This window comes from Panthera onca, chromosome B3 (genome assembly GCF_046562875.1).
Source record: "Panthera onca isolate mPanOnc1 chromosome B3, mPanOnc1 haplotype 2, whole genome shotgun sequence".
Classification (NCBI taxonomy): Eukaryota; Metazoa; Chordata; class Mammalia; order Carnivora; family Felidae; genus Panthera; species Panthera onca.
The window spans coordinates 13,111,107-13,127,952 of NC_138344.1; the positions used below are offsets into that span (position 1 = coordinate 13,111,107).

The window sequence follows — 16,846 nt, forward strand, 5'->3', positions numbered from 1 at the left end:
CAGGGCCTGCCTCACTAACACCTAGCTTTAAGGGAAGGCTTTTGGATGGTCACTGAAAACACAAGATGCTCTCAGATGGGTCCGTCCCTTCTTATCTCAAGCAGTGGAGGAGAAGCATCTGATGCTTCTACTCGAATCGGCCACCTGGCATAGCAGCCTGTCACGGCATGGCGATTGCCAAATCTGTTAAGGTGCGTAAAGCCTCCACACTGCCAGTTCAGAGTGGTGAGTGGGAAAGAGGACAGATTACAGGGTGAGTGTATGTTAAATATATGCAGAATTTAAACAGTTCTATGGATAAGAGAATAAAAAATAGTCTGAACACATTTATCATAGTGTTTTGTTTTGCTCATTCCAATGAGTAAATCTGCACTTAAAACTTTTGTTTTTAACTGTTGGGTAAAGCCTTTTTAATGAGTGAATAATAAATTCAGAGTACACGTTTAGGAAATAGTCAAGTAATGATCCCCGCTTTGTCGAGATACTTGCTGATGTGCTAACTAAATAGATGTGTGTTTACATTTCTTGTCTATCCTCTGGGGCCATGACCATATCTCTTAAGTTTACAAGTAGGTAAACTTAAGTTACAAATCTGCTAAAGAGGCCTCAACAGTAGTTACTTCAAGAAGACCATTTCTGGAAACATGCTTTTATTCAGGCAGCTGAAAACTTGTATTTAGATACCTCTCTGTGGAGTATGACTTTTCTTTTAGATCAGATGACTGTTCTACATTTATTGATTTTCCATCCCAAGGTTTCATTGAACACGTATGAAAAATGGCAAGCTGGCTGTTCATATGTTGACTCGGGTAGCACCAACATATAAAAAACCTTGTGCAGCATCAAATAATGGTGGTCTTTTCTGGATGACATCAGATGACTCAGAATATCAAATAAGTTCATTCTAAAATTGTTTTCATTTTTTTATCCAATATATGGAGCCAAAATAAAGCTTTTGCTAGTTAGTTTTACCAATGACGAAATCTTTGACATCGGGAACGCCATTGTAAACTTAGTTGAAACACTGAGCATTGGGGCTTATTGAATTTGGTAGCGACAATATGAATGCAAACTTTGATGAAGGACAGCATCATGGCCAATAAGATATTCTTACAAAATGAGGGAATCTATGAGACAGAAATGTACTTGGGATCGGCCGCAGTGCCCTGATTTTCCATGATTGTGTACAGACAAATGATAATGTGCCATCGATTGAATTAGAAGCTGCAGTGTCCACATTTATCAATATTAATTTTTTTTAATGTTTACTCTTGAGAGAGAGAGAGAGAGAGAGAGACAGAGCATGAGCGGGGGAAGGGCAGAGCTAGAGAGAGAGAGAAATAGAACCTGAAGCAGGCTCCGGGTTCCGAGCCATCAGCACAGATCCCCAGGCGGAGCTCGAACTCACAAGCCATGAGATCATGACCTGAGCCGAAGTCAGACGCTTAACCAACTGAGCCACCCAGGCGCCCCTATAAATATTTTATATATACGGTGTTGAGTAGCAACAACAGAGTTTTTCATGACAAGGATATGTCAGATATAAAAAAATGTACTTCAGTGTGGCAATGTGCACTCTGTTTTTGCTGTTGATCACCAATCTGATTTTAGGAATCCTTGAACCTTTAAAGAGCTCTTCGTCAACCTACACATTTCCCAGAGCTATTGAACTCTTGTGCAAAAAGAAATCTCTACAGTTTTTGTTGAATCTGGGTCATAATCAGTTGGCAATTTTTAATCGGAATCTTCAATGATTGAATGGCAAGTCACTTCATCTCTGAAAGCTGCTAGTGACTGGAAGTGGATTTTTTAAAAAGCTAGCGAAAAAGACACTGCCATTTTTAAAAAAAAATTTTTTTTACAAGGACAAGGAATATTTGCCACAAAGTAATCGATGAGGTCAAATGCTTTGTGCTATTCAGTGTTGAAATTCTGAAGTTTTCCTTTGAGATGTCTCAATTTGTGGGAAAAAAATCTTTTGATGTTTAATAGAATAAATACATATCTTACCAAAGAATGGAGGGAAATTGAGAAGCCACTTACTTTTCAGTATGCATTTTGTTAAACGTTGAGAAGAATCATGGAGACAATTCATTTGAGGTTTTATCTTGAAAAGATGTTTGACAGAGAATGTTCATACGAACGGATATAAAATATTTGGGCTGAAATATATGCAGATCTCAATACTTAAAAATTAAAATTGATAATGATTTTCTCCATGTAACACATTTTTTGGTGTGAGATTTCAAGGTACCTCAGTGCCTGTAGAGAGAGTATTGTTGTAATTAAAATTATGATCCACAGTAGAGTCAATTAAAGGTATCAATTCAATGGCTGTTAAGGGCAACTCTGAAGATGATTAAGAACAATTTTACGAAATATAGAAAAAGATGGCATTAAAAAATACATTCTTTTGACAAGTACCCTGACCTGGGACTATAAATAGATATAACCAGGAAACCAGTTACATGTATGAATGTGTAGCACAAATAATCATTTTTTATGTATCATTTAAAAATGTTCAGATACCATAAATACATTTCTTTTAATATACAAAATACGCTTTTTAAAATATTTGAAGGACTGTATTTATAAGAATAAAATGGAATAGTTATGTGGGTCCATCAATATGATAAAACCAAGTCGACAGTTGATAAGTATTTCAAAGATGATATAATTCTGATTACTTTTAAAAGTATACAGATTTGGTTGATAAATTACTCTCCTTTTAGCTGAGACATGGTGGGACTCTTTAACCTTGTCTTCGAATATTAAATAGGCAAACTAAAACATCAAATTCGTGAAAAAGTAAAAGGACGTTGAGACAATCATTTGTTATTTGGGTTTACTAACTACTTTCTTCACAACCAGAATCTCATCATTTAGGTTTTTTGTAGGGAGGGGAGAAACAAAAAACAGTCAACTGAACTTAGGACACTTTTATGAAGTTGAGCTGCATGGAAATTTGAATCCTTTTCCAAGAAATTGTTTTGACCCAAAGCCTATGCTGCTGAAAAGAGGAAGCTACTTTTGCCCTTTGGGTCAGATTCCCTGGTGCTTTCAAATCCTTCTTTGTAAACACGAATACTTGTGTAGCAGACAGAGATGGGTTTTCACCATTGTGCCCGTTAATAGATGTTGTGGATTGCTGAGCATAAATTAGGTTGCTCTGGCAACATATCTAATTTTTAATGCAAGCTGCTTGAAGAATTAGAGAGTAAGGGAAATAAGGAATTTAAAGAGGGGATGAAAAAAAGGAAAAATGTCTCGCAAGTTTGATGTACCGAGAGGACACGAGCCCACCTTCTTCTTCTATGCAGAATTCTCGGATTAAGGAGGTCAGCCCAGATGGTAAGAGATTCTTCAAACCATCCCGGCACCACCCCCTTTACCATAGAGGGGCTGACAGTGGTACATTCTCACCTCTACCCTCTGTGTGGTCTGTTTTGGCCACACGTGGCTTCAGAAACCAGGACAGGTGCAAGAAGGGAAGTGCTTTTTGACATTTCTGCCATATTGGTGTTTTCACCCACCATCTCTAACTGGGTGGTGGGTTCTCTCTTCCCACCCAAATTGTGTCCAGTTTGATGGAAAAGAGAATACAAGAGGAGAGCGAAATATTTTCTTTCACTTCAGAGAAGGTTATTCTTTTTTTTTTTTTTTAACATTTATTTATTTTTGAGACAGAGAGAGACAGAGCATGAACAGGGGAGGGGCAGAGACAGAGGGAGACACAGAATCTGAAACAGGCTGCAGGCTCTGAGCGGTCAGCACAGAGCCCGACCCGGGGCTCGAACTCACGGGCTATGAGATCATGACCTGAGCCGAAGTCGGAGGCTTAACCGACCAAGCCACCCAGGCGCCCCCAGAGAAGGTTATTCTTAAAATGGTCTCTTCAATTTAGAAGGTTTTGCTCCATAATTTAGCAGAATTCTAACTCCAGTAGAATTCTAGATAGAGAGAAATGAAAAGCTTTGTTAGATTTATTTGAGGTTTTGCGTTAGATGTACTGGCTGCAGTGACCCTGGTAGGCAAAAGCCAAGAGGGTACTCGCTAAATCCCGGTCACGATAGAGTTCCCAGGAAGCTAGATTATAATATCAGAAAATAAGAAATTGTGTAAAAATACCACTGTTTAGAGAATAGTCTTTTCTCCAACATTTGAGTAATTTCCAAATTCTTTTTGTAAGCATTAACTGCCTAACATGGTAAAACACATTTGAGATTTTCTTTTTTTTTTATTAAAAAAAATTTTTTTAACGTTTATTTATTTTTGATGGAGAGAAAGAAAGAGAGAGCGTGAGTGGGGGAGGGGCAGAGAAAGAGGGAGACACAGAATCTGAAATGGGCTCCAAGCTCTGAGCTGTCAGCACAAAGCCCGATGCGGGGCCCGAACTCCCAAACTTCGAGATCATGGCCTGAGCCCAAGTCTGACGCTTAACTGAAGTCTGACCTGAGGCACCCAGGTCTTGAGATTTTCTAGAAGCAAAGTAAGGATACTATTCTTAGAAGGCTGAATTCTGTTTCATGTGAAGCACGGGAGACTGGGGAAGATGCACTTGTATTTGCTTCTGATTCTATAAAGGAAAAGCCAGTCGATCATTGGGCAGCCTCCACAGGGATAACCTGTGTAGGATGCAGTCTCTGACAATGACTTTGTCTGCCTCCAGCGGCCTATTGTGTTTCTGAGGCGGTTGCCAAAGGATGACTGAAATGTTCCTCAGATTTACAGTGGGTTTAAAACACAACAAAAAATGTAATAGAGTTTGACAAAGAAGCCGCAGGAGTAGGAGACGCAACATCATCTGGAGTTCTCATACACCGTGTTGTCACCTGCTGAAAATGTTTCTGAAGGATTGTGAGGGGACGTGGGCAAGGGGAGCTGGCAGGTGAGCTTGTGAAGCCAGACAGGACGTCGGGCTCAGCCAAGTGGAAGGAGCTGCGAGTTCTCTGGCAGAAACAGCAGCTTCCACAGAGAAATGAAGCTCTTGGTTCTGTGGAGTTTCCACACAACATGGCCTCATACTGAGGTAGCAACTGAGGCACGCTGTGAAGGGTTGTATCTGAATGAGTGGGCAGTAGTTCCTCGGAGTCAATAAATATTTAAGCTGTGAACGATAGGATTCCTCCCTTGGAGTCACTCTGTGGATGAGTACCTTGTTATTGTAACAGGGCATAGACATTTCTATTGTGGGACAATAAAAAGAAAACGTGACCAAGTTAAGTCTTGCCTTTATGTTTCCTAGGAATCCGAGAAAAAGGGGTTAATTGAAAGAATCTATATGGTACAGGATATTGTTTCAACTGTTCAAAACATCTTGGAGGAAATAGCTTCTTTTGGAGAAAGAATTAAAAAGTAAGTTCTACGTTCGTGCTGTGTTTGAAATGGAGCTGCCATCCATAAGGACGGTGGGGGTAAGGGGGTGGGGCGGGGGGGGGGATCAATAAATGCAAAAAACAAAAACCAAAAGGTAACAGTGTTTGGGGCAAGTCCTATTTATGTTTGTTGGTTTGTTCTTTGGGCTTGTCCGCCTTACAGCTGGGCAGTGCCTCAGAACTGGGGTGACGATATGGCCAATTCACACCAATTGCCCTGCCATGATTATCTCCCTCTCAAAATATCTTGGTTTGGGTGATAAATTAAAGATTTTTTTTTAAAGAAGAGTATCCTAATCAGAAATTAAAAAGGAAGGAAATATGCTCTAAAGTTACCTTTTTCAGCGAAAACATAGACCACAGTGAATGCCTTGAGTCATTTTTTCTCAACATATCAAAGGATTGTACATAGCTAACAGACTTTCTTTATAAGGGGCAATGAGTAAATATTTTCATCTTGGTGGACCGTAACTACTCAATTCTGCTAAGTATGAAATCAGGCATCATTGATACCTAAGTGAATGGGTATGAAATGTGTTCTAACAAAACTTTATTTACAAAAGCAGGTGGCAGGCCAGAGTTGACTGATATCCAACCCGTAGCTGTCACTTCCTACCTTAGGGCACAAGGACTAAATATCCAATAGAGTCTCAGTTGAGAAAGACTCTTTCTGTGATTCTTGTTTGTTTTGTTTTGAGCATTATGAACTCTGTATAACCTGGTCTTCATTTGGGACCAATGAACAGAGCAATTTTTAATTTTCTTGGCTTTTAAATTATAAACGTATTTCCTCTTTTAAATCCAGAATTATGTCAACTGTGTTGTTCTTTCTGAAGATTAATACTTTTTTCTTATTTTGTTGGCCATTCTAGCTTCTGTAAGCAATGAAGATAATACTTTAGAAATTTCATGGGTAAAGAAGAGATTAAAATTAGTGCTAAAAGCCAAGGGAAAGTTTTACATACCAAGATGCAAGGAAATCAGTAAGTTATAATTAGCAGCAGGAAATATAAATAGTTAATATGGAACTCTCTACGGATACTGATCTTTCTCAGTTCCTTATCCAATTCAGTCGCTCTTGTGTGGCCATTTACTATTGGCACAGTAAGACGTGTTCGTGTTGTTTATAAAATAGGTTATAAATCATCTTTAAACAAATTTGGTAAGTTTTGCTGAATTTACATGTTGCTATTCCCATTATCAATGTCTTAGAAGAAAAATTAAAGAGCAGGAAGATTTTTTCTTATATATGTCTGTGCCTACCTGCTTTTTTCCTCTTGATTTTATATAAATTGACCAAAGGTTTCTTAAATTACCCTCAAAGTTGTTTAACAGAAACGTGACAATAGAAAATAGTCAAATGATGAGGAGGGCATAATAGTTCTCCCTTCATTCACTTATTAACTCTCAGCTCTAAGTTTCAGGCACTGACCTGGTCTAAGAATGAGAAATATTCCATAAAACCATGATAATAGCAACATCAGCTCACGTCATGTGCTGGCCAGACACTGTTGTAAACTCTTCACACATACTAATTTATTTAAGAAGTTACTGAGAGGAATCAGATTACAGGATTCCAGAAAGCCTATGGATTAAGGATTGTTAATCTACCCATTTTACAGATGAGGAAATGGAATCAGAGAGTGATTAACTCTGTAGCCCAAGGTCACAGAACTAGTAAGTGAAGAAGCTTAAATTAAAAAAAAAAAAAAAAAATTTTTTTTTTGATATTTATTTACTTTGGGAGTGGGGAGGTGGCGGCGAGCAGGGGAGGGGCAGAAAGAGAGGGAGATACAGAATCCGAAGCAGGCTCCAGGCTCTGAGCTGTCAGCACAGGGCCCGACCGAGGGCTCGAACTCACGAACCGTGAGATCATGACCTGAGCTGAAGTCAGACGCTCAACTGACTGAGCCACCCAGGTGCCCTGAAGAAGCTTAGATGTTAACCCGCCCGCCTCACTACTACCCTAGAATGTCATTTTCCTCTAAGGAGCTATTTCCCAATGAGGGAGAATAGTAATAAGACAATTAGAATTCAGTTGCACTGATGTGACGTAGCAGTAAGGCAGGCTGTTAGGAGAGATCTGACCAGCCCAGAAAGGGATGTAGGAGAGAGAAAGACCGACAGAGGGTAGTTCTGAACAAACAATACCTTATCAGCATGTCTGATAATGGAAAGAGATAGTTGAGGAAAGAGTGGAAGAATCAAGAAGTCAGTAAGTGGGAGACTTTGTGCGAAGGTTCAAAGCCCAAGACTGTACTAGATACAGGGAGTGTGTGGGGGCTTAGTATGTCTGTGTGACAGCAGATGGTGGTGGCGGTGCGTGGAGGTGAGGCAGATCGTACAGGGCCTTGAGTGGGTGGGAAAAAAAAATTGAGTGAGGAACATTCTGGAAGCAAGGAGGATAAGAGGATGTGGAGTGGGGGCAAGACCGAGGAAGGAAGACCGTGTCGTTTGGTAAAATTGTCTCCATGCTCAAAGGTCTCTAACAGACAAATGTGGCTGTTGTGCAGCTGATAATGGTCAAGGAAATGTATCTGATGAGAGAAGAAGGCAGGGCGATTTAGACAGGCCCCCATCTCTGCAGTGTGTCTGAGGGGCAGCTGTGCCCAGCACAGCTGTGGTGGCCATGTCTGAGATGTATTTTCAGCCATGAACAGAGTACTGTTCTGCCCAGCTGCAGCACAGGAAGGAAGGCTCATGAGGCTCTACTCCTATTAATTCTTTGGCCATTCATTACTACTGTGACCTTAAAGGTCCTACTGGGCATGCAAGTGGGACGGCCTGTGTAACTCTGCTGGAATATTCCATTGTAATTCAGTGTTTAAGGACCAAGAAAACTTTTACCCAACTTCTGGCAACTAGTAAATAAATAAGCTCACATAAAACTCTTAGAGCAAGGCTTCCCCATACCTGACTGGGAAGACCCCATTCATATTTTCTTTTTCTAACTCTTCTCTACTTTCTCTAATTATCTTCCCTAATATTGTACTTGTTTCAAACGTTAGCATGTAACAGGCTAACACAGTCACTGAACATGTAGCATCTAGATTATCTCAGACAGCAGGCTGGATGGGTCAGAAGAGTGCTGTATTTTATTTGTCCTGTCATGATGGAGTGTTGGCTTTAACACTTGTATCTTCGCACAGGCAGGGAAATCTCCACAGAGGAGACCATGAGAAACACGTAGGACAGGGAAGCCATCCCTGCAAATGGTCCAGAGTCAGGTTTGGAAGGCACATCCATAGGAAGTAGAACTTCTGTTAGAAAATGGCGTCGAGAAATACTAAGCAGTGAAGATGAGGAAGGAGGTTAAGGGCAGCTTGAATCAAAGTGAGGGCATGGGGAGTGATAGTCTGATTCAGCCGGTGTTTACTCTGAGAGTGATGTGCTGAAAGGAACAAAGAATGAAGTCAGAAAGACCAAGGAGAGGGCCAGAGGCTAGGTGTGAGGAAAAAGTTCACAAGGGAGGATGAGAACCATGCCTCGTGAATGAAAGCATCGTGTGGGGTACATTACAAAAGAGTAATCTATAGAATTATATGACCAGTCGATCCTGTTTCCATGCGTAGTAAAGTCAGAAGAATTCATTTGTCCTAGCCTGGGAAATGAGAGAAATAATGGTTCCATGGGCATAAAGGTCAACTATTGGGACACCCAACTGGGGGAAGAAGTACAGGATGGGGCTGGATCCCCCCTTACCAGATGTAGTCAGTCATTTTTGTTTAGTGCTTTGGAACTGGGAAAATGATATTCTTAGGACATATTAGTAAGCCTGAATGATCGAATGAACAAAGAGTCACTGATTTTTTTTTTCCACTAACTGAAGGGTGTGGCTCATTTGTCTCATGACTTCCCGAGTCAGGGATTGCTTTCTTAGGAATTTAGGGAGCTCTCAAGTCAGGAAAACTAGAGAAGTCTGTGAAAATGTTTCACCCAGTGTTTGATTTTGAGATGGAAAGCTTAGATTTATCAGGGTTTATCCACCTTGGGTGTTCTTGGAAACTAGCATAAGATATTCCATGATAACAAAGGGAAGGTCTAGTAAGTTCTTGAGTGTTAGAGGTATTACAGTATAATGTCTTTGAGTTAAGTCCTCAGTATGAACAGGAGTATTGAATCAATTAAATGAGCAAAATACACCTTTTTACTTGTTCTAAAGTGCCTACTGTAGAGGGCAGTGAGAGGGCTCTTGAGCTGACTTTCTGAATTCAGATCCCAATTCTGCCACTTGTGTGGAAGGTACGTGATCTGGGGCCAATTATTTAACTTTTATGACTCAGTCCTCATTTATAGAATGGGAGTAATAATTATTCCTGCTTCATAACATTTTTTTGTAAGAATTAAAGGAATTAGTACATGAAAAGAGCTCAGACCAGTAGACAGATGCATTACTAGCTTAAAAACATGGACTGTTATGAATATTATTTTTGAAAAACTGCCTTGACTTTCTTTTTCTGTGTCTTAAATTAAAAAAAAAATGTAAACAGTGAATGTCCCCTTTTTTGAAAACATTAAAATGCTCTCCGCTAACATTGTGAGTTGCTCAGAGGAAGACGCAAGAGTTAACTGACTTTGCTGTTGGGAGAGCAAATCTGACAGTGTGTTTGTGACAGTGTCTGATACACGTCTTCATTTCTAGCACCCAGTGACACACGACTCTTTTGTACACACACAGACAACTATTGAGATTTTGATAAGGATTGCATTAATTGGGAAATAATTGACATCTTGATAAACTTTTAAGTTTTCTAATGTAGTCTTCTGTCTATTCAGGCCATCTTGAATTTCTTCCAGAATTATTTTAGAGTTGTATGTATAGAAGTGTGACGCATTTTTGTGAGATATATTCCTAAGTCCTTGATTTGTTTCATGGTATTTCTAAATTTTGGTAAACCTAGTTATCTTAATTTTTATCTGAAGATTATTATCCTTAATTTTCTATTGCAGAAACATATTTTTTAGGAATAATTGTTTATTCCTTATTTTCCAATCCTTCTACATTTTTCTATGTTTTCTTACCTTATGGTAGAACAGAATTGGCATGGCTGAACACTCTTCTCCTATGTGATATCAGAGAAAAAAATCTTTCAACATTTCATTCTAAGGATGATGTTTGCTATAGGGTTTTGTAAAGATGTATCAAATTGGGGAAGTTCCTTTTATTCTTAATTTACTAGGAGTTTTTATCATGAATGTAAGTTGAGTTTTATCAAACTTTTCTTCTGCATTCACTAAGATGATGTTTTTTTTTTCCTCCTTTATTTTTGTTAATGTGGTCTATTATTGTGATTGACTTTCAAATGTTAAGCCAGTGTTCCACTGTATGGAATAAACCCAACTTCATCATGCTATATAATCTCTCCTTTTGTATTTTGCTCTATTTTATTTACTATTACTTTGCATAGGATTATTACAGCTATCATCACTAACGAGATTTGATCTCTAATTTTCTGTTCTTGAAAATTCCTTATGGAGAGAAGATTATTCTAGACTCCTACAACAGGTGAAAGCATTCTATCATTATCTGGAAGAGTTTGCACACGACTGGTGTCATTGCTTCCTTTAAGATTTGCTAGAATTTGCTGGGGAAGCATCTGGGCCTGGAGTTTTCTTTTAGGACAGGTTTTCACTGAATATTCGATTTTGGTAAAATAGATAGATGGGTTTGGCCATTCTGTTTCTTCTCACGTCTGTTTTTATAAGTGGTCATTTTCTGGGTTTTCCCCATTTTGTTTAAATTTTCTACTTTTTGGAATAAATTTGTTAATAAAATCCTCTTATTGGATAAAATCCTATCTTGAATGTCAGTAGGATCTGTAGCTTTGTCCACTTTTTTATGCTTGATATTAATTGCGTTTAACCTTCTTTCTTGGTGGGGATTTATCAATTAAGTTAGTCTTTAGAAAGAACTATCACTGGCCTTTGTTAATCCTACCTGTTAACCTGCTTTCTTTTTCATTAATTAGTAGTACTCTTATTTTTATTCCTTTCTTCCTTTTATTTTCCTTGGGATGAATTCAGTATTTTTTTCCTAACTCTTTTTCCATCTTTCTAATTTTCCTAACATTTAAAGAGCATTTTAAGTTCTACAATTGTCTATAAGCACAACTTTAGCTCCAGGCCAGACATTTTGGTGTTGATATTTTCATTATCATTCAAATTTAATAAAAACTTTTTTTTTTCTCCCTGTTTTTATTTCTTCTTTGGCCAAGAAGCATATTGCTTAATTTCCAAGTATTTGAAGATTTCCTGGTTATCTTTTTTTGTTCCTGGTTTCTAGCTTAATTGCTTTATGGTCAGAAAATATTCATTGAGAAAATGGCCTGCTTTTGTAAATTTTCCATGTGTGCTTGAAAAGGTTATCTAGGATATTGTTCTGGATATATATTCATTGATTAAATTTGTTGATTGCATTCAATATATATATATATTTTAATGTTTTTATTTATTTTTGAGACAGAGAGAGACGGAGCATGAGCAGGGGAGGGGCAGAGAGAGAGGGAGACACAGAATCTGAAGCAAGCAAGCTCCAAGCTCTGAGCTGTCAGCACAGAGCCCAACGCGGGGCTCGAACTCACGGGCCGTGAGATCATGGCCTGACCTGAAGTCAGGATGCCTCAGCTTCATCGACTGAGTCACCCAGGCGCCCCACATTCAATCTTTTATATTCCGATTTTCATTTTCGGTTGGGCTGCTTGTATCAATTACTTAGAGATGTATGTCAAAACTTTCCACTGTGGATTTGTCTATTTCTCCTTGAAGCTTGGTCAGTTTTTGCTTTCTGTGTTCCAAAGCTATGTTAATTGGGTTGTATGTATTAAAATTGCTATAGTTTCCTGGTGAATTAGATCATTAATCAGCTGGAAGTGATGTATTTATCTCTAAACAATAAATGAAATTTTGCCTTAGTATCTTATATTAATATGGCCACACCACCTCCCACTTATTGGTTTCTTCATAATATATCCTTTCCTATTATTTTCTGTTTTTAGGTATTTCTATTTTAGGTATCTTTCTTGTTTCTGACCATCGCTAGCTTTTCATTATAGCTTGTAGTCCCTTCAATTTTTTTTTTTTAGTCCCTTCAAATTTAATGTGGTTACTGATATGTTTAGATTCAAATCTGTGGTTTTTAGGGGCGCCTGGGTGACTCAGTTGGTTAAGCATCCAACTTCGGCTCAGGTCACGATCTTACCGTTCGTGGGTTGAGCCCTGCGTGGGGCTCTGTTCTAACAGGTCAGAGCCTGGAGCCTGCTTCGGATTCTGTGTCTCCCTCTCTCTCTCTTTCTCTCTCTCTCTGCCCCTCCCCCGCTCATGTTCTGTCCCTCTCTGTGTCTTAAAAAATAAAATAAAACCTTAAAAAAATAAACAATGGCAAGATGAACGTAGCACAGCTGTGCCAGAGCATGCGAGAAAATGACATCTTTGTGGTTTGTCTACAGCACGTTTAACTGGACGGTCCCATTCCTTTCCTTCCTGGCCTGCCTGATCCTGGCAGTGGCCACCGTCACTTTGTATTTTATTCCACTCCGGTACATCGTTTTAATCTGGGGTAAGTTGGGCATGGTCCTTCTCCTAGCAGTCGATTTCAGGTAAGAATCAGTTACTCATTTGTAAAGTGGGACTATAAACTTTAAGTGTGCTCTTGTTGGCAATTAAACATGAGATTAAGGAAGGCGTTTGGGGAAAAAAAACTTCCAGGACCTCCCTGAAAAGGCCAATTGCGTGAACAGTCAGCACAGATATGTACAGGCCTCCTGCATAATTGCAATCCAATAAAAATGTGATGGTGCATGTGATTTCCCTTTGGGCTTTCGCAGTCATAAATACTCTTGAATAATATATTGCCGTGGCCCGGTTAACTTTGAGGAAACAGTTATTCAAACAGTGAGCAACCACCTGCATCTCGCCCTTTACATTATGTAAAAGCAGATCTGGTCGCTGCCGGTCTGCTTCTGACACTTCCTCTCTCCTGGAGGAAAAATAACTTAACCCCATACTTAAATCCAGAAGCAGTAGAGAGGAAGGTGGGTAGCTACTCCCTAACCAGTGCCTGATGGAAGAGGAAGCTATTATTTAGCAGGGTAAACGGTGTGCCTGTATGAAGTTGAGCTGCTCTACAAAAGCAGAAACAAATTCACAAACTCGAAATAAATGTCACGACTTGATTTACTACGCAAGCTAGCAGCTGGACAAAATACAAGCAGCTTTGTGAATATTTGTGTCTGCTGCTGGGTGGGCTCTGGGTTGATAGAAGGAGGGTGCATTACAGTCGGTTAATTGTTGGAGAAGCAATCAACCCTTTTCCGTAAGAGTCTGCCCGTCGTAGTGTTCTGTTACTTGGCTCCTATGACTACTGCTGAGTTCTCAATCACAGCCACCCCCTTCCAGGGATCCTCAGATGTTAAGATGTTCCGAGAACTTACAAACACAAGTGACTGCATTGAGATGCATTCATCTTTAAGCAAAAGCCGAGACGCTGCAAATGTCAGATAAAAAGCTACAACCTTTCTAAAACCATTAAATGTAGACCTTTTCAAAGAGAACCCACAGGAGTAGAGTCCTGCCGACGAGGAAAGCCAAGTGTAGACATTCTGAACTGGGAAAAGCCTTCGAAAAAATAGAATAACTCATAAAACTTCAGAGGTGGAATGATTTTAAGGGAGCATAATCCACTGGTTCTCTGTTTCGTCGAGGAAGTGAAAATCCCGTGTGAAGAAGGATCTCTCTTTTATCGCCAAGCCTGAGAAAAGAAAAAGATATTCTCATTTCCCTCTTTAGGGGTCGGTTTTGAGCCTTGATGACCTTCACTCTTGGGGAAAGTCTTCTAGGCATACTTAGTTTTTGTTTATTTGTTTCTGTGTTTTGCAACAGTGCTAGCACATGGGTCTATGGACCCTTCGAAAGAGAGTGTGGAGCTCTTCAGATCCATTGATCAAGAAGGAATATTTTGTGAAAGTATTTCCCAGCATACCTTCTGTACTAAGTGTTATCTATTTAGACCGAACAGTCTCACTCTTTCTTAATTGTTTTCCATTAAGAATGAGTTTCCGGATTCACTCAACTGGCCGCCTTTAAAACGCAGATCTTAAAACTATTGTCTGCCCCTAACCAAAACATGATTCAAAATCACGAGGATTATTTGGCCAATATTCTGTTCATTTTTAAGCTAGTGTGAGTTGAATGCATGGTCAGCTTATCAAACCCCGTTTCTCATGATTTCCTAATCATTCTAGTGCACGCTTGATTTGCTTTTCCGCCTCTTGCCCCCCACAAGGAAGACTATGCTATATCTCCTTCTGTGATCGTCAGTTTTTTGAATTCCAGTCCCTCTTTCTGTTTATCCAGAATTGCTTTGACGTCTGATCTCATCCTCCAAGATCTTGGCAGCTCTCCAACACCAAAGTTTGGCATCTAATTAATAAGATACTGCTGTTGTTTTAATTTAGCTTATGGATGAAATTATTGAATAGAGTGGACTTTATTTTGTTCTCCCGAGCTGACAGTAACCCTGTGAGCTTCGTCTTTTGCGTCTGGTCCTTTCGTTTTGCATTCTAGTGGGGGCTTATAGTTTATTGATGAGTTCACCATGTACGATGTAGTCAAAGGCTTTGACCGTCAACACACGATCTGTTGGCTCATTGAATGAAATCTGCCATGCCGTCATGGAATATACGGTACAATTCTATTTTCTTTTCCAAGACAAATTAGTTATTAGGTAACATGGACCCAGGACATTCCTTTAGACATCTCCTATATGACTGTATCCTTGGTAGAGACTTTCTCATGTGGAAGATCACTTCATATGTCTTAAATTTCTAGTGTTCCTTTCAACTTTATTAAGGATCAGAAGATTATTGCTTAGTCTGAGTTATTTATTCATTTTCAGTGAGTCCTAAAAGTGGTAAGATCCTGAGTTTTTGTTTTTTGTTTTTGTTTTTTTTTTTTTTTGGTCCAAAATTTTTTTTTAATTTTTTTTTTAATGTTTATTTATTTTTGAGACAGAGAGAGACAGAGCATGAACGGGGGAGGGGCAGAGAGAGAGGGAGACACAGAACCGGAAGCAGGCTCCAGGCTCTGAGCCATCAGCCCAGAGCCTGACGCAGGGCTTGAACTCACGAACCGTGAGATCGTGACCTGAACTAAAGTCGGACGCTCAACCGACTGAGCCACCCAGGCGCCCCATTTGGTCCAATATTTTTAACCCTTTGGAACAAAGCTATTTAGCTGTATGTTCTCTATTCCCATATTCTACACACCAAATGATGTTTTTGTAGAACTAATCATGAAGTATGAGAATTACTTAACATACGCCTCAGAAAGCAGCCTAATTTCATAATGGCCATAAGCAATGTTCCTTGACTCACCAACTCCATTGTAAGGTTTTGAAGGGTAAGACACTTTTCTTTCCTCTTTAGCCTACAGTTCCTGGTGGAGCTGCATAAAGGTAGTAGATCTTTAACAAGTACTTGACAGATATTTAACGAGTGGAGGAGTCGTGCAAGTTTCATCGCTGTGGTCTACATGAATGGCATTTCTTTTGAGCCCACCACCCACCTCTCTCGTGTGGGAGTGTAGATTTGGAAGATTACGTGAGAAGCGGTTTGAGAGGGATAGATGAAAGTGTCTTAAGGAAACCAGATGTACTGAAGTCTGATCACTTATTTGATGTATTTCTAGGAGGCAAGGCCTTTCTTAGGGTGAGATCCCAAGCGGGTTTCCTGTCCCCTCGGAAAGGTGTTTCATATTCCTTCCCTTCTATTTACATCGTAGATACTGGAGCTCTGCTCTGAGGTACTTCTGTTGTTCCAAGGTGGAGATGAACTCCCCAAGCTAGATTTTGAGCTTCTTGAAAGAAGGACCCATGACTTATTCAACATTATATCTCCATTTGTCATACCACAATGTCTTTTTGGTGGCAAGCACTTAGCGTTGGATACATGTGCAAGCAAGGACCCTCAGCCCCATCTCACCCACTCCTATTGATGTATCGAGGTCAGGGTACATCCAAAGTCACTCATAAAAGTACCTGAAAAATAGTGTTATAATTCTCTTTCAGGTACTTATTCACATGTGGCCATATGTGCAAAGCAGTCATCCAATTTTTCCAGCTTTCTTCAAGAGACTTTTTTATTTATTTATTTATATTTTATTTTATTTTATTTTATTTTATTTTATTTTATTTTATGTTTTTTTTTTTTTTTTTTTTTTTTGCTGGGGATCTCATTACACTCTAATGATCTATTCAGTTTGTGATCCGGGACCATTAAATGATAGTGTCTTTGCCAAACGTTATCCCTCAGTATTTGGATTCCCACGGTTTTCGTGTGCTACAAAATTAACATTCACAGCAGAGGTGACCTTTGCCTCTCTGTATTCAGGTGAAAAAATCGAAAGGCGTGTCTGTCATGCTACCGAAAAAGGTACAGCTTCCAAATTTGGCCGTGTGCGATCACATGCCTAACAGT

At 39.4% G+C, this 16,846-nt stretch overlaps 1 protein-coding gene and 1 long non-coding RNA gene across 4 annotated transcripts in view; both read left to right on the top strand.

Moving 5' to 3' along the window:
- The window catches only part of LOC132668744 (uncharacterized), a 324,417-nt gene that overhangs the window by 270,493 nt on the left and 37,078 nt on the right, over nucleotides 1-16,846 (top strand). The gene's annotated exons all lie outside the window — the stretch shown is intronic.
- Nucleotides 1-16,846, top strand: part of MCTP2 (multiple C2 and transmembrane domain containing 2) — a 239,439-nt gene that overhangs the window by 214,513 nt on the left and 8,080 nt on the right. For 2 of the 3 annotated variants that reach the window (XM_078448965.2, XM_078448973.2), the window contains 2 exons: nucleotides 5,246-5,355; nucleotides 12,821-12,930. In XM_078448965.2, the coding sequence (XP_078305091.2) occupies nucleotides 5,246-5,355; nucleotides 12,821-12,930 (220 nt within the window). The other variant, XM_078448970.2, reaches the window with a different exon arrangement.